The sequence below is a fragment of the Artemia franciscana genome, chromosome 14, assembly GCF_032884065.1.
Source record: "Artemia franciscana chromosome 14, ASM3288406v1, whole genome shotgun sequence".
Lineage (NCBI taxonomy): Eukaryota > Metazoa > Arthropoda > Branchiopoda > Anostraca > Artemiidae > Artemia > Artemia franciscana.
The window spans coordinates 28,390,001-28,415,191 of NC_088876.1; the positions used below are offsets into that span (position 1 = coordinate 28,390,001).

At 36.1% G+C, this 25,191-nt stretch overlaps 1 protein-coding gene across 5 annotated transcripts in view; it reads right to left on the reverse strand.

Annotated features, from left to right (window-relative positions):
• The window catches only part of LOC136035538 (S phase cyclin A-associated protein in the endoplasmic reticulum-like), a 598,516-nt gene that overhangs the window by 34,975 nt on the left and 538,350 nt on the right, over positions 1-25,191 (reverse strand). For all 5 annotated transcript variants that reach the window (XM_065717385.1, XM_065717386.1, XM_065717383.1 and 2 more), the window contains exon 20: positions 7,150-7,390. In XM_065717385.1, coding sequence (XP_065573457.1) covers positions 7,150-7,390 — 241 coding nt within the window. The remainder of the gene's footprint in view (positions 1-7,149; positions 7,391-25,191) is intronic.

Here is a 25,191-nt window from a genome sequence, read left to right on the forward strand (position 1 = left end):
AAAATGCAGAACTCGTGTTTCATAAGCTTTGCCTAATCGAACAAACCCCTTAAGCAGAAGCTGACCAAGATTAGTTTCTGAAGTTGATACTTTTGTAAGAGATTTCAAAAGCAAGCTAAGCAACAAATTTTGTTTGTTAAAAGAAAACGTCCAAAAAGCCAATGTCTAACCGTAGTTGAATTAACGTCATTCCCCTTGTCCTTCAGCCTTAAGATATTTCTCTTTATTTCTAAAATTCAATTATGGCTTCCTCGATTTTTTCTCATCTAGCTTACACTCTGTGGTTTTCAACATCCTCTGGTTTTCCTCGAAAAAACTGTTAGCATGACAATTTAATAATTTACCTCAATTGATAATTATTCTAATAAAAGCTAACATAGAATAAATTGTATTTCAGTTTATAAAAAAAAAATAGTGCGTGTGAACAAGATTCTAGTTGGCTATGAAAATCCTAAACTGAAAAAAAAACGATCATTTTTGTGGTGGCCAGAATCGAGAAATAGCTGCTGAGTGAAAAACTTCCAGGTTCTTAAATGAAAACATCACCCCTAAAGAAATGTATCAAACAGTTCACGGTAACGAACTGTATGTAAGGAGCGACCCGGCTCAAAAGTAACCGAAATTATAAAAAATGGAATCTTGACACCAATAGATACAAAGAAAGAATCTTGATTTTAATAGATTTAATAGATTAGAAAAGAATAGAATTTTTACTCTGATTTTAAATATACAAGTTTCATCAAGTTTAGTAACACTCATCAAAAGTTAGGAGCCTGAGAAATTTGCCTTATTTTAAAAAAAGGGGGAAACACCCCCTAAGTCACGAAATATTAATGAAATTTACACCATCAGATTCAGCATATTCGAGATCCCTGTTGCAGAATTTTCAAGCTTCCATCTGCAAAAATGTAGGATTTTGTATTTTTTTTTACCAGAAGAGAGATCACGGCTGCGTGTTAATTTGCCTTTTCTTTGTATGTTTTCCCCAGGGGTGATCGTACCGACCCAGTGGTTCTAGAATTTCACGAGAGGACTCATTCGAACGGAAATTAAAAGTTCTAGAGCCCATTTTAAGTGACCAAAAAGTTGGAGGACAACTAAGCCCCTTCCCATGCTCACTTTTTCCCCCAAAGTCACCAGTTCAAAGTTCTGAGATATCCATTTTGTTCAGTTTAGTCGACAATTTTAACAACTATATCTTTGAGGCCGACTTAATCCCCCACAGTCCCCGGAAGAAGGGCTGGAAGTTATGAGCTTTGCCCATAGTTTACATATAGTATTGGTTATTCATAAGTACGCAGACGTTTTCAGAGGATTTTTCTGGTGCGGAGTCTGGGGGATTTAATAACATAGAAGAATCTTCCCTTGGAAGAATTTTTTATAGGGGAAGAGAATTTCCATGATGGGGGCACTGGACTTTCCATCATTATTTAAAAAAAAAACAATCAGAAATTGAATAAAAAAAAATCCACTTGCTCAACTTGTGACTTTCATTTTCATAAAAATAGTTTCGACCTCTTTGGCCGTTCTGTTGCTATGCCTAACAAAATTAGTTCCGCAAATATCGCTAATTTGAGTTACGTGGAAGAGTCTTTACATGCAGAAATTTCTCGTGGGGGAAGGGAATTTTCCATGGAGGGGGAGCTGGATTTCCCAACATTAGTTAAATAACGATCAGCAATTAAATAAAAACAAATTTTTTGGACTGAAAATAAGAAGCGGCATTAAAGCTTAAAACGAACAGAAAATATCACGTATATGAGCAGGCGGGGGGGGGGGGGGTTGCCTCTCCTCAATAGCTCGCTTTTCAGCTCAAGTTTATTTTTTAACTTTTAAAAGAGGTTATTATTCTAATTAAACAACCTTTATGATTCAGGAGTCTTTCTTAAACAACTGGAACAAAAATCAAACTTAGGTTATTACAAGGCTATTATTAGCAAAAAAAAAAAAAAAAAAAAAAAAAAATGCAAATTTCATCTTAATCATTATACAGTGGGCCAAATTCAAAACCTGCATTAATTCAAAGTTTAGAAATTAAATAAAAAACAAGATTTTTAACTGAAAGTGAGGAGTGACATTAAAACTTAAAACGAACAGAAATTATTCCGTATATGAAAGGGGATGTCCCCTCCTCAAATATATAAGTTTCATCCAGATCAGTTATACCCATCAAAAGTTACGAGCCTGAGAAAATTTGCCTCATTTTGAAAAATAGGGGGAAATACCCCTAAAGGTCATACAATCTTAAAGAAAATCACACCATCACTTTCAGCGTATCTGAGAACCTTATTGCAGAAGTTTCAAGCTCCTATCTACAAAAATGTGGAATTTCACATTTTTTGCCAGAAGACAGACCACGGATACGGTGTTTATTTGTTTTTTTCCCAGGGGTGATCGTATCGACTGAGCGGTCCTAAAATGTCGCGAGAGGGCTCATTCTAACGGAAATTAAAAGTTCTAGTACCCTTTTAAAGTGACCAAAAATATTGGAGGGCACCTAGGCCACCTCCCACGCTCATTTTTTCCCAAAAGTCACCGGATCAAAATTCTGAGATCAATATTCTCATTCACCATACTCGAAAAACCTAATAACTATGTCTTTAGGGACGACTCACTCCCCCACAGTCCCCGTGAGAGGGGCTGCAAATTACAAATTTTGACCTATGTTTACATGTAGTAATTGTTACTGGGAAGGGTACAGACGTTTTCAGGGGATTTTTTTTGGTTTAGGGGGAGAGTTGAGGGGGGGGTTACGTTGGAGGATATTTCCATGGAAAAACTTCTCATGTGGGAAGAGAATTTCAATGACGGGGGCGCAGGATTTTCTAGCATTATTTGAAAAAACAATGAAAAATAAATATGAAAAGTTTTTTCTACTGAGAGTAAGGAGAAGCATTAAAACTTAAAACGAACGAAAATTATTACGCATATGAGGGGTTTACCTCCTCGTCATACCTCACTCTTTCCGCTAAAGTATTTTTAGTAATTTCAACTCTTTATTCTACGGCCTTTGTGATTCACAGGTCATTCTTAAGGAATTGGGACAAAATTTCAGCTTTAGTGTAAAGAGCGAGGTATCGACGAGGGTTGAACCCCCTCATACACGCAATAAAAACATACGAATATAGAAGTTCGTTACGTAAGTTAATTCGTAAGTTACGTATATTTTTTTTCCAATGGAAACGTTTGTAAAAAATTAAAAGTTCTAGTTGCTTTTTTAAGTAATCAAAATTTGGATGGCAACTAGGCCTCCTCCCTCGCTCCTTTTTTCTCAAAATCTTCCGATTAATTGCAATTAATTAATATGCAAATTTCGTATTAATTACTTATGTGCGGAGAGCCAAGAACAAAACATGCATTAATTCAAAAACGTCCAGAAATTAAATAAAAAACAAGTTTTTGAAATGAAAGTAAGGAGCAACATTAAAACTTAAAACTTACAGAAATTACTCCGTATTGAAAGGGGTTTTTCCTCTTCAACTCCCCGCTCTTTACGCCAAAGTTTCTTACGGTTTTAAAAATAGAGTTAAGAGAAAGAGTTAAGAGAAACTTTAGCGTAAAGAGCAGGGCGTTGAGGAGGAAAAGCCGCTTTCATATACGGAGTAATTTCTGTTCCTTTTAAGTTTTACTGTTGCTCCTTACTTTTATTTAAAAAAACTTGCTTTTTAATTTAATCAATAACAAAAGCCTTCGCTATAATTACATGTCATTTTCAATCCATTCAATGAGATGGACAATAGAAAAGTGCTTTTTTTAATCCTGATATTGATTTAAAAGTTTCATAAAAATTCCAAAGACGGAGAATCATTTTTCATTATATCGTTAAGCATTCATTGAGAGAATATTTCCCTTTGAAGAAATAACTCTTGAAAATCATCATTTAGAATCAAACATTTTTCCAAAGTCACTAGATTCCGTATCATTTTTGTTTCTGAAATTCAATCGTTTTTAATCTTGACACTTTCACTACCGATTATAGAATAGCAAAGAATGAAGATTCTTTCTCGCTAGCAAAATGTCCAACAACAAAAACATTTGAAATAATAATAAACTCACTACTTTTTTTTTATATTGATTCAGATCATTCTCTTCAATATATTTCACTACGCAATTAATTCGTCTTGTAATCTTTATATATGAATTATATTCCCTTTTGCTGCAAAACATAACTGTTCTTCCAAATTGAATTTGCTCAATGATATTACATATCTTGCAAACATCTCGTGCCATTTTAGGGTTAACCGACAACCCCTTGCAATTTCTACTGCTACGCTACGCCCTCAAGTTTTCATTTCACCATTGCTAGTACCTTCAATATCCAATAGAGTAAAATCTACAATTACTAAAGAATATGCCAAGAAAAATATCCTCAATGTTGACACACTGAGCTCCTTTTCAATACTGAGACAAGTGAATCGTAAGACCTAACAAGTCACGTGTCCCCATTTGACTCGCACCTTGCCCTTAAGAGTTTTCCCCTACTTCCTTAGGTTTTTAAACAATCAAAGAAAAACTAAGATGTAAAATCTACTTTCGTATCTTGATTGGCGGGACCATGAGGGTTTGTTCCAGGCCCTCTTAGGGTTTTGAAGTAATTAGCATAACATTCCCCTGCTTCTTGAAGAAAATATTTCCTATTATGTAACAAATACGTGCATCTTAAAGATAACACTCCATATTACGTAACAAACACCTGCGTCTTGAAGAAATATTAAAACAAGTGCCGAGACTGGGATTCGAAGGGGGTACTGGCCGGTTAAGCTAAGTGAGGCCATACTACTATTGTCTGTTTAATTTCCAAGAACCTTGAAAAATTGCTTCGCCACTATAGCAAACTCACTTGAGAAATACTTCATTAATATGTCTTCTAGCATATTAACTATGATATATTGCGGTTGTGGTTTTTCATCTGGCTCAAATTCCTGTAATAATTGTATTTTACAAGATTCCAACCAAATTTCGGTAGACTTTAATATGCTTTACTACAAAGAGTATTAAACAATAATTAAAATAGAAAAATCTTGTTACAATATCTCACCAATTATCTTTAATATTTTTTTCAAGTTGAAAGAATGTGAAGGATGTAGGAATATTGGACACACTAATATGCTTTACTACAAAGTCTATTAGACAATAGTTAAAATGAAAAAATCTTGATACGATATCTTACCTCTTTAACATTCTTTTAAGTGAAAAGAATAGGAAAGATGTAGGAATATTCGACACACTAATACATATCATATGTAATTTCAAATGAATTACACATTACATGACCGATTCAAAGTGTCCGACAGAAAATAATTCTTTATTGAAAATTGAAGCTTTTGTTAACTAAATAAGTAGAGCATGCACTTTAAACGATCGGAATGGTTTTTACAGAATGTCTTATGGAGAAAACCAAGATCCTTGAAAATGATCCTTGGTCAATTAGAGTGAACTAGCTCCACTAAACACCTGAGACTCTCTTAGGGAGTCACTGATTGTCTGGATATGGAAGGATACGGCTTCACAATCTGCATCTGCCGAACAAAGAATAAACCAAATTCGTCCTGTAATCTTTGTATATACATTATATTCCCTTTTGCTGCAAAACATAACTATTCTTCCAACTTGAATTTGCTCAACGATATCTTGCAAACACCTCGTGCCATTCTAGGGTTAGCTGAAAACCACTTGCAATTTCTACTGCTACTTTAGGCACTCTAGGTTTCATTTCACCATTGCTAGTGCCTTCAATATTCAATGGAGTAAAATCATCAATTACTAAAGAATATGCCAAGAACAATATCCTCAATTTTGACACACTGAGTTCTTTTTCAATACTGAGATCAGTGAATCGTAAGACCTAACAAGTCACGTGTCCCCATTTAACTGGCACCTTGCACTTAGAAGTTTTCCCCTACATCCTTAAGTTTTAAAACAATCAAAGAAAAAATTTTGAGGTCATGTCTACTTTTGTATCTTGATTGGCGGGACCCTGAGGGTTTTTTCCTGGCCCTCGTAGGTTTGTGAAGTAATTAGCATAACATTCAACTGTTTCTTGAAGAAAATGTTTCCTATTATGTAACAAATACCTGCGTCTTAAAGAAAACACTCCCTATTACGTAACAAACACCTGCGTCTTGAAGAAGTATTAAAAAAAAGTGTCGGGACTAGGATTCGAAGGGAGTACTGGCCGGTTAAGCCAAGTGTGGCCATACTACTATTGTCTATTTAATTTCCAAGAACCTTGAAAAATTGCCTCGCCACTATAGCAAACTCACTTACGGAATACTTCATTAGTATGCGTTCTAGCGTGGTTGTGGCTTGTCTTCCGGCTCAAATTCCTGTAATAATTGTATTTTACAAGAGTCCAACCGAATTTCTGTATACTTTAATATGCTTTACTACAAAGACTATTAAACAATAATTAAAATAGAAAAATCTTGTTACAATATCTCCCCAATCATCTTTAATATTTTTGTTTCAAGTGGAAAGAATGTGAAAGATGTAGGAATATTGGACACACTAAAGAAATTAACCACACTAAACTGAGCTTAAGCAAACTTGGATAAACTGAAAAAACTATTAGCTCTCTGTTTTAAGAAATCCTTATAGTTTGCCATGAGACAGGAATAAATCGTGATAATATGCAAATTGATCAAATACACAGGACAGAGAATCTAAAGACTAATGTTCCCTGACATTTTGAGCGTTTTAAGAATCTACCCAAAATCTCTTATACATCCCATATAATCCACCGAAATTCATGGTACAAATATTAGGGTACATGTACATGTTTTTATGGTAGAAAAATTGAAATAAATTACATATTACATGGCCGCTTCAAAGTGTCTGGCAGAAAATAATCCTTTATTGAAGATTCAAGCTTTTATTAACTAAATAAGTAGAGTATGCACTTTAAACGATCGAAATGGTTTTTACAGAGTGTCTCTAGGAGAAAACCAAGATCCTTGAAAATGAGCCTTGGTCGATAAGAGTGAACTAGCTCCACCAAACACTGGGACTCTCTTAGGGTGTCAATGATTGCTTAGATATGAAAGATTCGGCTTTGTAATTTGTCCGAGCCGAATAAAGAATAAATAAAATTAATAATAAGAAAACTCAAACAAAGAGAATATAGCAATAAAGTAACAAAAAAATGAATACCTGGAAGCTTTTGAGATCCAGCTTGGCGAAGCACACTAGAAGTTTTATTGCGCTTGAAACAACAGACAGAATCTCTACGGAGTGTCTCAAGGGCGACACCGATCCCCTTGACAAAGAGCCCTGGTGTAGCAAAATTCCATACAGTGAACTAATAATGCCAACCAATTCAGATTCTCTTAAGGCATCAATGAGTCCACTAGTATCTTTCTTGGATGCAGGAGTCTTCTTCCCGTTCTCTTGTCTATAAAACCGTAAAATAAAAATGACCATTAAATTTCCATCCTATGAATTTAATAGTAGCAATTACTGGTTACAACACAACTGACTAAAAATAATCTGAGTCATAGTCTGACTAAAATACCAGACTTTGTCCTGCCTAACCATGTTTCATTGTCATTTAGGATATTTTAGTTCTCTGTGGATTGGGAAACTATAATTAGCGAAATTTCTTATCCGACACATTGTTGAAGTTTTTGCTCAAAACTCACTCAAAGCAAGTTCACTAAGCCAGTTACCTTAGTGTCACTAGCAGCTCTTTATCGGTCAATACGATATTATGTACTATGTCAGGGGTCAGCAACTATTTCTCAATGCTGGTGAAAATCAACCACAATGAGAATGTTAAAGGGACGCTCAGTTCGATGATATACATTTCAGGTGATATATATTCATTGATTTTCCTGCTTTTTGTTCTCGAGGGTCGGTTAGAAACCTGCGCACAGGAAGATAATCCCCGCTACCATGATTTCAGTTCAAATGGCCTCCTTTTTTCTTGGACCCTTGTTTATATAATCGGCCTTCCATTCTATATGTCAGTGACACCCGTAAGCCTCTGACACTAAATTTATAGAAAACTTTTTCTGATGTCAATTAGAAAGCTCGAAGGCACATTGATGACGGTGGTGAAGTATGATACACAAACGTTGGCGCTCCGAAAGATGGGGATAGAATTATTAGATGTTTCCCAGAGGAATTGTCGAAGGATAGTTTTGGGTACCCGCTGACTGAACACATTTCAAGCAGTAAGTTGAAAAAAAAAATGAGATTCTATCCCACTTTCTAGGGGTATAATGAGAAAAGTTGAGATAGGCAGGGCCCGTTCTGCAGACGAAGGATGAAAGGTTGCTAAAAAACCGTCCTTTTTGGCCAACCATCGCAGGCCAAACGGGAAGAACGTCGTCCGAAAATTGAGTGGGAAGAGACCGCAAGGGGATATTTAAGGGAAATGGGAACTTCTTGGGAGAGTGTAAAGACAGAGGCTTTATATAAGTTGTAATGTAGGAGGAGCGTGTGTAGCTGTATCGGCTATGTCACTTGGTACTATGGGGAGTTGTTAGTAGTAGTAGTCTCTCAGCGTTCAGTTTCACTGTCTCATTTACATGTTGTTGCGACCAGAACGAAAGAATGTATCTTATATTTTCGTAATTTATACTGACAGGCAAAAATAGGGTTGTAATACTTTTCACTGGAACGAACTTTTGGTAGTGAGTTAGAAAAAAAATGACAAAAACAATCATGGCAAAATGGCAGCACATGGACTAACAAAAAATGTATGTTCAAAATAAAATAGGTAGTAGCAGAGCTAGGAGCACTGAAACAATGTCCTCCTCCTCTTCACGAGGAGGAGAACATTGTTTTGGTGCTAAATGAAATCTAAGATATGACTGTATTCCATAATTAAAGCTCAATAATTTTTTTAATGCTATGTTTTCAAGTTATATTTATTCTGTCCAAATAACTCAGTCCTATTCCTGTAGTTGTAACTAACAGGGAATGTATGTCCAAAATGAAATAGGTAGTAGCTAAGCTAGGAGCACTGAAACAATGCTCTCCTCCTCTTCACGAGGAGGAGGGACGTCCTTAAACAATGTTCATCACCAGTCTCCACTTCCCTCTACGAAGCATATATACATCTGAAAAATTCAACGGGTAATATGATAATTCTCAAGCACTACATGAACTATTGCTACTTTCCACTTCCCTTTGAAGAAAGCGATATGCATCAATTTTATTTTAACCAAGATCTGTTCCCTTAGATGATAGAAAAAATCCAGTTCGTTGTGTATTGTGTTCATAGTACCACTAGTACTAACGACTTATTGAAGCACTAAGCTGCATTATGTCAATCCACGCAAGCTTCTCTTTTACCCTAGCTTCTTCAATGCTTTGCTCTTTACTCCCTTTCATAAAGCTTCAATTCCCTTTAAATTCCTTCTTATGGCCCCTTCCCACCTTACCAAAGAACGCCCCGCTTTTATTTTGGCACCAGATCGTTGGCCAAAAAGCACGGTTCTCACTGCTGTCAACCTATCATTTTTTATCCGTAAAACAGGTTCTAACAATGATAGCTTTCTTTCGTTATAGCCCTATAAAATGGGATCGAACTGCATTATTCGTCCACCTTATTGTTTAATACAGGGTCATTCAGATATGTCTCTGCAATCAAGATCATATCCCGAATTTTTTTTTTTCAGAAGGGGAGAGGATATTTCTATGGGGAGGGGGTAACAAAAAAAAACAGTTCAAAACACATCAAAAATTTTTATATGCAATTTTGTTGCATTTTTTTAACGAGTTGGACAAAAATTTCGGTGGGAGAATTTTAACCCAGTACCCCCCTCCCCTCCCTGGATATGGCCTTGGCGGCAACTATACTTAGAGAAGTTCTTAGGAAAACATCAATAGATGTTTATACCAATAAATACATCAAAAAATAAGATTTTTAAGCTGATTTTAAATATATAAGTTTCATCAAGTTTATTTTCACCCATCAAAAGTTACGAGCTGAGAAAATGTGACTTATTTTTGAAAGAAGGGGGAAACATCCACTAACAGTAATAGAATCAAAAGTAAAAATAGAATCAGAATAAAAGTAATAGAGTAAAAGTAAAAAGTAATAGAAAATCACACCATCAGATTCAGTGCATTCGAGAACCCTGTTGTAGAAGCTTCAAGCTTCCATCGGCAAAAATATGGAATTTTGTATTTTCTCCCAGAAGATAGATTGCGGACCCAGTGGGACCCAGTGGTCCTATAATTTCGCAAAAGGGCTCATCCGAACCGAAATCAAAAGTTCTAGCACCCTTTTTAAGGGACCAAAAGATTGGAGGACAACTAAAACCCCTCCCACGCTTATTTTTTCCCAAAGTCACCGTATCAAAATTTTGAGATAACCATTTTGTTCCGCATAGTCGAAATATCTAATAATCATGTCTCTGAAGACGACTTAGTCCCCGACAGTCCCCGGGGGAAGGGCTGCAAGTAATGAACTTTTCCCGTTGTTTATATATAGTAATGGTTATTGGGAAGTGTACTGACGTTTTCAGAGGAATTTTTTCTGGTATGGGTCTGGGGGATTTGTTTACCTGAGAGAATCTTTCCATGGAGGAATTTTTCATGGGGAAAGAGAATTTCCATGAAGGGGGCGCTGAATTTCCCAGCATTATTTAAAAAAACAATCAGAAATTTTCAACTGAAAGTAAGGAATAACATTAAAACTTAAAACGAACAGAAGTTATTACGTATATGAGGGGGTTCGTCCCCTCTTCAATACCTCGCTCTTTACGCTAAAGTATTTTTAGTATTTTCCAACCAGCCAACTATTCTATTAAAACGGCCTTTGTGATTCAGGGGTCATTCTTAAAGAACTGGAACAGAATTTGAATTTTAGCGTAAAAAGCGAGGTATTGATGAGGGGGCAAAACCCCCCATATTACATATATGAGAAAGTTCACCCTCTTGTTCGTACCTCGCCCTTTACGCTAAAGTTCGAATTTTGTTAAATAATCGGCAATATAGGCAATAACTTGTCTGTATTGTTTTCTGACCATTCTTAGCATTTAATTTGATCTTAAGCAGCTCCATAACTATGATTTTTATGTGATAATAAACCAAAGATATTGTATATCTTCGGCTTGTGGTTGTTATTAAATAAAAAATAAAAACAAGTTTTTTTTTCCAACTGAAAGTAAGGAATAACATTTAAACTTAAAATGAACATAAATTATTACGTATATCTTTTAAGGATATTTTCTTTTATTCACTTAAGTCATTTGAGAATTGCTCAACTTGTGACTTTCATTTTCATAAAAATAGTTCGAAGTTTTTGGCAGTTCTGTTACTAAGCCTTAGAAAATTAGTTCCGCAAATATTGCTAATTTAAGTTACGTGGGAGAATCTTTCCATGGAAAAACTTTTCGGGGGGGGGGGGAAGGGAATTTTGCATGGAGGGGGAAATGTATTTCCCAAGATTATTTAAAAAACAATCAACAACTAAATAAAAAACAAGTTTTTTCAAATGAAAATAAGAAGCAACATTAAAACTTAAAACGAACAGAAAATATTACGTATATGAGGGGGGTTGCCTCTCCTCAATAGCTCGCTTTTACTCTGAATTTTCTTATTTAACTTTTAAAAGAGGTCATTATTCTAATTAAACAGCCATTGTGATTCAGGAGTCATTCTTAAACAACCGGAACAAAAATCAAACTTAAGTTATTATAAGGTTATTATTAGTTAAACAAAGTAAAATTAATATGCAAATTTCGTTTTAGTTATTCATATACGGTGAGCCAAATTCAAAACCTGCATTAATTCAAAAACAATTTTTACTGTTTTAAAAAGAGCGGGCGTTGAGGAGGGGACAGCTCTTTTCGTATACGGAATAATTTCTGTTCGTTTTAAGTTTTAATATTGCTCCTTAATTTCACCTAATTTTTTTTTTTTTTTTAATTTAATTAAAACTTTAAACGAAGAGAAAATCTTGCGTATATGAGGAGTTTCGCTAGTCAATACCTCACTCTTTGCGCTAAAGTTCAATTTTTTTTACAATTCTTTAAGAATGACCCTTGAATCACAGAGGACGTTTAATTGGAATAAATAGCTCTTTTGAAAATACTAAAAGACTTTTAGGGCAAAAAGCGAGGTATTGACAAGCCCCCTAATATACATAATGATTTTTGCTTGTTTTAAGTTTTAATGCTGCTCCTTGCTTTCAGTTAAAAAAACTTGTTTTTTTATTTAATATCTAATCATCTTTAAAATAATGCTGAAAAATCCGACGCCTTCTTCATAGAAAATTCCCTTCCCCTATGAAAACTTCCTCTTTAGAAAGATTCTCCCACGTAGCCCCTCCCCCACACCTGAAAAATTCCCCTGAAAACGTCCGTATACTTCCCAATAACCAATACTACAAGTAAACAATGGGCGCAGTTCAAAACTTGCAGCCCTTCCCCATAAAAATCCGATTCTTTTGATATATTTACTGGTATCAAAATTCCGTCTTTTAGAGTTTAGGTTACTATTGAGCCGGGTCGCTCCTTACTTACAAACCATTTACCACGAACTGTTTGATTAAAATGCAACGAAAATATTAGAAAATGAATAAAAATACATAAAAGTTTGAGGAAAACTGCAAACACTATACAAAAATGAAAATCGAAAGAAACTCAAATTTCATAAACTATAGTTGTTGCAGGGTGATTGATGCATACTATTGTTCATGTCTGAGTTGTAGCAAAATTCACTAACTTATTAACAGTTTTGCCCGTTTTTCAATATTTTCGTTTAATTTTAATTACATTTTCTCATATTACAAAGGAGTCTAACACAAGCAACAGTTTGAATTGCTTCTGCAAAAACAACTGCTTCTTCAATCCATTTAACAAAATAAAATTGAAATATAGCCTCGCGCTGACAAAATCGCCAAAGAATCATTAGCACAATAGATTTTGGATCAGACCATTTTCTTACGACTTATTGTTTGGCATACGGTCATTCTTTTTCTTTCTTTTTTTATTCCTAAATTTAAGGTGTCAGACACAGTTAAATATCTGATCTGCCGCTAGTCTTTTATCGAGGATTTAGATGATTGTTGCATCTTCTTATGAAAGGGTCAACTGAGAAACTTTGGAAGATCATTCCAGATCGAAGTGCAACATCGAAAGAAGCTTTTTCGCAAGTACTCTGTTCTCGGCTTGCCAGACTTAAGATAAATGGACCCTCAAGAGAAGGAGACAACTTTAGGTACTTGAAGAAAATTACCATCGACGCTATATTAAACCCAAGGCCGTATCCAGGGGAGGGGGGAGGGGGTTTGACCCCCTCCCCCAAAAAAATGTTTGTCCGACTCATAAAAATGTAAAAAATGAATACAAACGAATTTTCGATGCGATTTCAAAGTTTTTTGTGAAAAAAAATCCTTTCGTATCCCCCCCAAAAAAATTTCGGATACGGCCCGGATCAAACCTCTCACTAATAGACTGGAGAAAGCATATTCATCGTATTTCTAAGAATAAGCATATTTTCCTCAACACTTCGTTGTATTTTTCATTTAATACCAGAATTTTGTCTGGCCTATTTTATCATTAACAGTTTCTTTTTTAATACTTTTTATTTATTTATTTATTTTTTGCAGGTGTTCTTAAACTGAATACTTTCTAATTACGTCTAGAACAGAATAATATGAATGAAGGACTAAAAAATAAATTATTTTATCTTAAAAATCTAGTCGGGGACTAGGTCTGAAGCCTCCCTCCCCTTAGTAGGTAAGCTACATTTATATGCTACATTTTGACTTCAGCATACAAATCCATATTTGGAAACTTTTCCAGATCATTAATTTATATACTAGATTTAAACATCAATAATCCAAGAAAAAAAACTATCAAAACTTCTAGACACTTCAATACAAACACGTTAGGAATTCCTGAAACCCATAACAAGTCTAACCACACTTGGAATTGCCCAGTCTTAGAGCCATATTTGACCACTGTCATTACCGTAGCATCTAGTATGCTAATTTTATTTCGTAGATTTACCCGTCTATTTTTCCAAATATTCTTTGCAGCCATATTTGACCACTGTCATCACAGTGGCTTCCAGTATGCTAATTTTATTTCGAAAACTTAAGCTTCTATTTTTCCAAATATTTTTTAGAGCCATATTTGACCACTGTCATCACCGTGGCTCCCAGTATACTAATTCTATTTCGAAGACTTATCCTTCTATTTTTCCAAATATTTTTTAGAGCTATAGGCCTACATCACCGTGGCTTCCAGTATACTAAATTCGTTTTGAAAACTTATGCGTCTATTTTCCAAATATTTTTTAGAGCCATATTTGACCATTGTCACAGTATACTAATTTTATTTAGACATTTATCCGTCTATTTTCCCAAATATTTCTCAGAGCCAAATATGACGACTATCATTACCATAGCTTCTAGTATGCTAATTTTATTTTGAAAACTTATGCGTCTGTTTTCCAAATATGTTTTTGAGCCATATTTGACAACTGCCATTACCCTGGCTTCTAGTATGCTAATTTTATTTCGAAGACTTATCAATCTAATTTTCCAAATATTTTCAACTGCGAAAAAATTAAAACACTCCTTCTACTTTTTACATTACGCTTATGCAACCAAAATATTGTAAAATTGTCATAAAGAGAAAAAAAAGGTCACCTCATTATACAATGGAGTCTAACACAAATAGTGGTAAAAGTTCCATTTGCGAAAACAATTGCTTTTTAAATCCACTAAACAAAATAAAATCCTAAGATAGCCTAATACTGACGAAACAGCCAAAGAATCATTAACGCAACAGATTTGAGGCACAAAAAGCCTTAAAGTAAGTAGACCAACGTACAACAAAAGTCCAACTGAAATAAATGTGTGTCTACTATTAAAACGACATTGCTAAAAGACCATTGTTAAGCTGTGTTTATGCTCACTTAAAACGTTAAATTTAGGTATTTTTACCATTTTAAAACTGTACAAGGGTATAATTTAATCTTGCATAGCACATGGCTTACTCGAAGAAAAAAGTATTCTTTTCGTTATGTTGATCATACTAACGAACAAATGGTAAAAGGCGATAATTGTAAAAGTACATCCTTTATTTGGATTTTTACCTTTGTCCTGACTTGATTCCTAAATTTTCTTGCTTTTAGCACTTGATTATTTTCTATTTTATCTTCTGTATTTTCTTCTTTCTATATCCATATTCTTGTAAAAAGGAGGAAAATCCAATTAGGCCAAGCCCCCCCCCCAAAAAAAAAGGAGAATAACTGCTTGAAAATGGGGTAATAACACTATAAGCAGTATTTATAACAGAAGACTCAGTAATACCATGTAGCTGTGAATGCAATATTATACCTTACTCCTTACGGGGAACACACTACGGTGGAAATTTCTCTATAAGGGTTGATTAGTCAGCCTTCTTTTTGTTTTCAATAATTATTTGGTACTTTCGTATTATATGGTACACACTCAAGAAGTGAAGTTTGGTGAATGCTAGTGAAATAAAACAAAATATGATGAATATACAATACTTTAGTAACAAATTATGAAAACTACAACAAAGAATTATGGTAGGGAGTAGCACAGAACGTATTATATTAAATACCCAACCTAATCTAACCAAAATAACAACTAAATATTTAATTGATATATAGCGACAATATAGTTTTTAACCGAACCGAAGCTAATTGTCTGGAATAAAGACCGTCGAAACCGGTTATTGTCTCATTTTCACGATCCAAATTCTCGAATTTGTACCATATAATACGGAAGTAGGCTACCAATTATTTTAAGCCAAAATCCAGTCTCCACAATGCAGGCCTAGGTTAACTTGGAAGAATCTTTGAAGGTTGAGCAGGTTAGAGTTGCCTTAAAGGTGGAAGGCCAACTGGTGATGAAAATCTGCTTTCTTTACTCTTCCACACATTACTTTACTCTTCCTGGGCAGAATAGAATGCAGTCATAAACTGCGCAACAGGAGAAACACTGCCTTCTTTGGAGCAATATTGTACCCATGACAAGATCTTTTTGACCTTAAGAAAACCAGTAGAAATTTTAATTCTCGTTCAAATGAGCCCTTTCTTGATTGCCTAGGGCCGTTTGTACGATACGATTAGCCTTGAAAAAAGTACACACTCACCCGTGATCTTTCTTCGGGGGAAAAATGAACATGCAGAATTCCACAAAGCAATTGAATTTAATATTTCAAATAAGCATCAAAAGCCAATTCTTGACCTTAAGAAAACCAGTAGAAATTTTAATTCTCGTTCAAATGAGCCCTTTCTTGATTGCCTAGGGACGTTTGTACGATACGATTAGCCTTGAAAAAAGTACACACTCACCCGTGATCTTTCTTCGGGGGAAAAATGAACATGCGGAATTCCGCATACCAATTGAATTTAATATTTGAAATAAGCATCAAAAGCCAATTCTTTTGATGTGTTAATGAATATCAAAACACTATTTTTTTAGGGTTTCGATTACTATTAGCCCGAGTCACTCCTTACTTACTTCCAATATTACGGGATCTTTATTAAGCTCTCATCCCCAATGTGGTGAGAGGAAATCGTAAGTAAGGATTCAAGCAGAATTGTAACCTCTTTCGAGGTGTAAAGAGGGAAGTTTTGAATAGATTTGGATAGCGGAGGAGCGTACGTAGCTGTGTTGGCCTCAGACGGGCTCATGTGGCAGTTAGTTGTTGGTAGTAGTAATGCTGATGATACTATTTTGTGGGAATATAGGATTTGAGATCTATCTACTATGTGCCAAGGCTGCTACTGTCAAAGGTTTCCTGTTGGACTGCACCCATTTTAGAAGCGATCTGAGGCTCACATATTTTTACCATCAAATGATGAATAAGTCACAGGATTTTGAAGGTAAACATGCACATTCCAGAGTTAGAGAGATTCAGGGTTTGATTTTCAGCAAATTTGAGACTTAGCTGCAAAGGAATTCTAAGTTAAAATTCTAAGTTAATTCTAAGAATTCTAAGTTTAACAAATTTCTTAGCCACAGAGGATCAACAATTACGCCTCTTTCGGAAATTTTAAGTTTGGAAACGTGCCGTCTTGTCATAGAAACAGTAGCAATGCTGCTCACCTACTTTGAACTGTTGTCGCTGTACTAGGAAAATGTGGGATTGGTTAAAATGAATTTATTTGCGTGAAAATTTACCACCGTAATTTAAAATTAGAATAAGAAGTAATTAAGAATTTAGAATTAATGCTGTAGTTTTAGAAATTCTAAATTTTACATGTGTTTTAATCAGACTGAATTTGAAGTAAATTTTATTTCTGTTTAAAAAATTCAATCATAGGCTGATAATTTTTAAGAATAAAAATTTAAAAAAGGGACCATTTTAGTTCTGTCTAAGGGAGGAGACACAACTATTATTAAGGGAATAAGAGAAAATTACGACCATAAGCTGGAAGATTTCATATTTTGCTGAGAAGATGCTAGTAAAGGAATCCTCCTACTTGTTAGAGAATGAAGCCAAACCAAATGCAAATGGTAGATATGAGCAAGAAACAATTTTACATATTTCTGCATCGAAAGGCAATTTGGACATTGGTCTACTACTAGTTTCGAAGTGTGCCAAAATAGATGCCTTAGAATTGCTCCATAAAACATCTTTATGTCAAGCTATGATCGAGAATCTAATAGATGTGACTAGATATCTTTTAGAAAATGGAGCCGACCCAAGTGCAGAGTTACATGTAAATTTTCTCAGCCTCGTAACTCTTGATGGGTAAGACTAAACTTGATGAAACTTAAATATTTAAAATCAGCAATAAAATGCGATTCTTTTGATTTAGATATCGGTATCAAAATTCCATTTTTTAGAGTTTAGGTTACTATTGAGCCGGGTCGCTCCTTACTACAGTTCGTACAGTTACTACAGTTCGTCAAACCACGAACTGTTTGATTCAATAAAACATTTTTATGTCATTTTTTATGTTTTATGTTTTTATCATTTTTATGTTTTTATGTAAACATTCTATGATCGAGAATCTAATAGATGTGAGTAGATGTCTTTTAGAAAATGGAGCCGACCCAAGTGCAAAGAGTTACATGACAATGCTGCTTAGCACGGCAATTATTATATTGGTCAACTACTAGTTGCAAAGGATGCCACTATCAATGCCTTAACTTCAAATAATAGAACAGCCTTAAATTTCGTTACGACTGGATTTCAATTAGAAGTGACTAGATATCTATTAGAGAATGGAGTCAACTCAAATGTAAAGGGTGATCATAGGCAAGAAACAGTCTCACATGCTTCTGCATTTAATGGCAATTTGAACTTTTGTCAACTACTAATTGCAAAGGGGACGATATAATTACTTTTAATTCACATAACGAGACAACTTTGATCCTAGGTTTGAAAAACATCCTTTTATCTAGAAATGCAATGAAAGTTATATTCTCTTCAGTCATAGATGACCACTTTGTGAAAATAGGTATATAATTCCAAGTTAAAAAAAAATTGTCAAAGATGAATATAGGGAAATATTCAAGCAAGTGGTGGCTTCAAAACAAGATTGTCGAAAATTAGCATCAATCAATAACTTGTCAATCACTAATGTGCAAACTTGCCTCTGACGTCACATTTAAATCAATTTACTGGAAATTGGTAATATGATTCATTACTATAGAGAGGCTCAAACTTCAATCTTCGCCAGAGTCAGAGGCGCCATTTGGGGGGGTCAGGGGTGGGCAAATGCCCACCCCAGATTTTCCAGGGGGGCCCAAGCTTCCACCACAAAGGGCTCTTTGCTGGCCATAATAATCCAATATGTCTAACATAATCCATTCCGTCCAATTGATTTGAAATTACTGCACGCCTATTAACCAAAGAGCGTAATTACTTGACGACCCTTGGGGTAATTACGCTATTTGCTATTAATTATTGTAAACTTTGAAAGTAGGTAAGATACAGAATAAAATTCTCGAGTTTTGTCAAATGCCCATTTCCTAGATGGTTACGCGACACGAAGTGAGTCGGGGGGGGGGGGGGACCAAGATGGAGTTTATACCCACCCCAAGATTTGGTCCAAATGGCGCCTCTGGCCAGTGTACTATAGTAACTGTCAATAGATGAGTAATTTCAGGGTTGATAGTGATTCATATCAGTAAAAAAAAAAGGTTAAGGATGCGGCACTAGACCATTAAGGTCCGAACCGGCGGTGCTGATCTCCGCCTCAAGGCCCTTCAGCTAGGAAGTACAATGGGGGGATGAGGATCATACATTACACATGCAGTTCCAACTGCAGCTTGCATACATTTGGTACAAAATCGAACCGGATATTTCTTTGTTCTTCATTTTTGTTTAAACTCGTTTTTATTCTTGCTGCCGCTCATCTTCGAACCGGATGTTTCTCGGGGGTTTATGATATAATTTATTCTCTTGAAATGTAATTAAAGATATGACGTCGATCATATAGTTTTTCTTGTCAATCATATATTTCTTGGGTATTTTGCCTGCATCATAGATAATAAAAAACGATACAACTATTACTGCGGCAACTGTAACGTATGTATGCTTTTTGAATGTATTCATAAGTATTAACTCACTCACATGAATCTTTTTTCCCAAAATTAAGGCTCTTACCGAATCTTCTTAAACTTCTTACCTATATAAATCGTTTTTTTTATGCCAGAGAATCCAAGGATACCAATTTTCACGAAAAAAGTATGGAGCCGTTTTCGAGAAAAATACACACATAAATAAATACATATAATCAGCTTTTCTTGGATGAAGACCAAGTACGACATCAGATGACTAAATTTTTTGCTGAGGTTGGGAAAACAACGGCGTTAGGTGTGGTTCCTTCTTCAAGTTCTAGAACTTGGAAGAAGTTCCTCGGTCCTTCCTGTGTAAAGTGAATGGTTCTTGAGTCAGTTACGGAGCAGGAACTGATAATAATAATTTCGTCATTGAAAAATTCTTCATCTGGATTCGACCAAATTCCGGCCAAATTAATCAAACAGATTCTTCCCTCAATTATTACACCACTGTGCCACTTAGTTAACCAGTCATTCAAGCTCGGAATATTCCCTCAGCGTCTCAAGTTGGCACGAGTGATAGCACTATTTAAAGGAGGTGACCGGGAGGACCCGGAGAACTATAGGCCTATATCTCTTCTGTCTGTCTTTTCTAAAATATTTGAAAAGGCTATGCTAAAGCGTTTGCTGAGTTTCCTAGACGCGAAGAAGTTTTTTCATCGGCACCAATTTGGTTTCCGGGAGAAAGGCTCAACAGAACACGCATGTAATATGCTTCTTCATTTTGTACGACAGTCTTTAGACTTCGGCCTTATCCCTGCGGCAATATTCCTTAATGTGAAGAAAGCTTTTGACAGCCTCACACACGAGATACTTATTGGTAAGTTGTCGCATCAAGGCGTACGTGGAGAAGCTCTGTCCTGGTTTTCTTCATTCCCAACTGGCCGATCCGTTGCAGTTGAAGCTTCTGATGAGCATATTCCAGTCGAATATGGAGTGCCACAAGGCTCAGTTCTTGGGCCATCCCTTTTCCTCATATATGTCAACGACCTCTATCGACTATTTAGCAACCCACGATCTGAATTCTGTTGTCATTTGTGCCAGAAAGGAGATGCTGTGGTTGAAGCCTTGGATACGCCTGGTCAACATGAAGAACTCTTTGCATTCGCCGACGACACCACCCTGGGGGCTGAAGCACCTGATGAATCATCTCTTATCCTCAAGCTACAATTGATGGCAGAAAATATATATCGTTGGTTTGATGCAAATTTGTTAGCTTTGAATGTAAAAAAATCGTTTCTTCTTATATTCTCCCGCATAGGCAAAAGCTGCCCTACAGTGACAGAGCTTAAAACATCTAAGGGATCCATATCCCGCCCAGCTGACCGGTTTATTCGATTGCTTGGGATACTTCTGGATGAAAATCTATCTTTCAAACGGCATACTGAGTCAATGAGATTAAAGGTTTCTCGAGGCCTTGGAATCATTCGAAAGCTGAAGCGAGTCTTTCCTTTCTCTATCCTTCGTCTATTATATTTCTCTCTTATTTACCCTTATTTATGCTACTGCTCGTCAGTGTGGATGTCAACATTTCCATCTGTACTTACACCTTTACATAATCTCCAACTGAAAGCAGCAAAAGTTCTTCAGTCTACCACCCATATTTCTGTTGAACTTCTGAAGATTAAAGATGTTCATACATTACACCTCTCTTTCATTGCGTTTCAGTATTTCCGTGGAGACCTTCCATCAAGTTTTTCCGGGCTTTTTGAAATTGTTCGAAATGTCAGTCCTTATGAAACTAGAAACAAGGATGATGTGCTAGTGCCATCCACCCCTGCAGTGCGCTCGGACTTTGGTCTGATAGTTGCTGTCGGACGTGCCTGGAATTCCATTCCTCTTGGGATTCGACGGTCCTGTACCATAGGATCCTTCAAGAAACGGTTGAAGAATTTTTTAATAAAAAAAAAATAAATTAAATTATAATATTGATCAGTTATTTATATTGTTTAGTTATCAAGATTTAATTTATTTATTTAATTATTTAGATTGAATTTATTTATTTAGATTTGGGTGGTGTGAGTGTTGGATCCTCGATGTATATATATATATTTTTTTTTATTTATTTTTTGTAAGTAGGTGGTGCGGAGACCGGTTGTACTCGGGTGAGGATGGGTGAGTAGACTCTAAATATATTTTAAGTGTGAATGTAATTAATAGTTATTTATGTTTTGTTTTGTTGTTTTTTTTCCCAAATAACGGGCCATTGAGCACTTTGGGATATTTTTTGTTTATAAATGGATGGATATTGGTAATAAAAGGAACTTGAACTTGAACTATACACAATTATTGATTGTTTAAAAAGGTAGTATATGAATATGGGGCTAAAGGGGCTAAAAAGGTAAAGAACAAGGTTAAGAATACGACATTGGGCTTAACAGTCCCAGCCGGCGGTGCTGACCCCGAGTTTCATTTCCCTTCTGTCAGGAAGTACAATGGGGTGATGGGGGTCAGCCATCCTGTGCTTTTGCACACTCTACCTGTTTAGCTTCTTCAGATCTCAACAGGTAACCATGTAGAGCTGGGTCGACTGGGTGAGCTTACAAAGTTGCGCGACAGACCACCGTTCCAAATCAAACAACCAGCGACACCAGGACTTGAGGATATTATAGTATAATCCGGATAATTCTACTTAATTTCAACGAGTAAATGCGCTAAACGAGCACTTTTTCCAAAAGCCTTACTTTGCAAAAATTAAATGTTGATTTAAAGCCTTCCTCCCAATCGGCTTTACCCTAAGTATACTATGAAAAATGAACAGAAATTATACCAGAAAAAAATAAGTTTATGGAAGTAAAGAGCGATATCAAAAATAAAACGACAGTCACTATCCCGGGTATCCGGGGTGCTGTCCCTCCTCAGACTCACTTTTTACGCTGAATCTTGGTTTTTTGCCCCAGTTCCTTTTGTACGACTGCTCAAACACAAGGGTACTGTAGGAAATAAGAATAATTTTTGAATCGCTCCGAGACTTCAGTGTAAAGAGCGAGGGTTTGAGGGAGGAGTAGCACCCTTCACCCCTGATATTTGGAATAATTTGTGCGCGTATTAAGTTTTATGTCACTCTTTACTTTCAACTGAGAAAACTCGTTTTTCTTTTTTTTAATTTAATTAGTTCTAAAGCGAATTCCTCAGTTTCCACAAACGTTGCACTGCTTATAAACGCTACATCTCTATTACGTTCATACCTGAAATTAGACATTTTTAATAGCACATTTGCCACACCTACATATTCTCTTCACACTATCAATTTATCCTGTATACAGAAAAATAAATAAAAAAAAAGAAATAAAGGTATTTGTGCTAATTTTCTTAGAAAAATAATATGTTAGAATACATGATTTGATATTGGTGAAAAAATGGAGTCAATTATATATTGAAGTCAATTAGGGATATAACTACAAATTCCTAGTAAATTTGATCAAATTAGGATGCTTTTATCATTTACTATGATTTTTACCTTTGGTATCCAATAGACCGGTAGCAGTGTTTTAACGTCACCGCGGTTTTCCGCCACCATATGTTTTCCGCCACCTTTTAATTCAGGTAGGTCAGAAAAGATATAGATATAGACATAAGAACAGACATAGACATAGACATAGACATAGAGATAGAAATAGACGTAGACACATACACAGACAAAAACATAGACATAAACTATCCTAACCTGTCTCTTCTGACCCAACTAATCCTCTTGATGATGATAGATTTCCTGGGTGGAAGAAAACATACGGTGGCGGGAAACTACGGCGGGGTTAAAACACCCAACTCAATAGACCAAACTCTGCCAATTATGTAACATTTTTTAACCCTCTCAGTCGAGAGTTCAGTCAGAGTTTGACCTGAATATTAGTTAGCGACAAAAAAGCATTGGTTTGGTACGGTAATGCCAAATTTCCTAGAAAAGTAACCCATTAGGATATAGAGGAGAAGCAAATGGTTTTCAGGTGAAAACATCTTTGCAGTTTGAGGAGGGAAAAAATGATGAGAATAGCTTTGCAGTTTGATGAGAAAAAAACAGTTGTTAATATCTTTATTTGCAACTGCATTAAAAGCCTTTGATTTTAGTAAGTTAATATGACCAATAATTGGGTGAGTAATAAAATTGGGTAATAAAAGGTGAGTAGGAGGGGAAGGGTCTGCCCCCCAAAATCCTATTTTTGAATTTCTAGGCACTTCTCATTCAAATTATCAAATAATTGTTTTATTATTGTCTTCATCCGCCGAAAAAAAACCGGTGAACGTGTTTGAATCCACCCTAAACACCCAAATATTAACAGTTAATAAGGCCGTCTCCAGGGCCGGGGTTGAGGGATTTGAACCCCCGCCCCAAAATGCTTGTCCGAATCGCAAACGTCACAAAAACGTAACATAGGGTTTATCATTTGAACACTTTTTAGTTTTCTTTTCGGGAAAAGATTTTCCATAATTATCAGATAGCTTCCTTTGAAAGATTTGAGCTTTAGAATTTACATCATGAGAAGCTAGGACCTCAGACCAGCGCTCTTTAGAAATCCAGGAACCGAAACTGAGAATACCTTCGTCGGTTAGTGGGCGATGCAGCGTTTCAGTGACTTTGTATTCGTCCTTGATTTGATCCTGTGGTTGCATTCTGAGAATATAAAGGTAGCTCCCTCCTAAAGGTGGTAAGGCTACTGGTTGACTGTAGAATTTATGCAAGTTAGTACAGATGACATCTAAAGAGGAGCCTCCTTTGGTTGTGGGTATATTTGCCATTTGCTTTAGGTGTAGACCCCTGCATAGGTAGTTTCAGTTCATTGGCATCATCAAGGAGTAAAATCCCAGCGTTTGGGAATCTCAAGAGAGCAAAATCGGCACTGGCTTGAAGTTTCTCAACGAACTTTCGTCAGATCCCCGCAAGCTGGCTTGGGGGGTAATAAAATCACATACAATAGACAGTGGACGAGGGAATACTTTCTCGGTTTAATACTTACCCACACGATTTCATCATAATCATCAATGCCGGAGATTGTGATCAGTTTTGGACTAAGTTCCTCACGGCAGAGCAAGACAAGTAATCCACCACGCTTACCAAGCGGGTGATCGGTTGGCCTCAGTTTAAAAAAATTTTGCAGCCCGTAGCTTTCAGTGAGTCAGCGTGTTGCGTCTGGACTTCAGTTACGGCAACAAGGAGGGAACTTGTGAGATTCGCCGTAATAGCCAGTTCTATCATTTTCTCGAAGTTGAGACTCTCGACATTAGAATGGTATTTTAAACCAAAGGAAGAAGAAACTGTCTTATTTTTATCTTCGAGGCTCTAGGGGAATAATTGGGGTATGTCTAAAGAGTGAGCGGGGGAGACTGTGGGGTCATAAATGAGGATAAGATTGGAGGAAGTTTTAGGCTGGGACGGGGGAGGGGTCCATAGGGCTGTCTGGATCATTATTCGGAGAACTAGAAAGGGAAAGGTCCCTGCCAAAATCAGATAACCTATCCTGCGCATTCGAGGGGAAAGTCACTGAGAATAGCGAAAGAGGCCGGTTCTTCGATAGGGGGGCTGTGCTGTTTGGAAGGAGGAATGGGTCCTTTGCGATCGGGGAAAACCGACTAGGAGCCCAGTCATTGCACCCACCTTGTGAAGTTTTTTGGATGGGAATAAGGCAAAGGTTCAATCAGGCAAGGACTCGCAGGTTTTTCCTGGACTAGCCTAGCCCGGG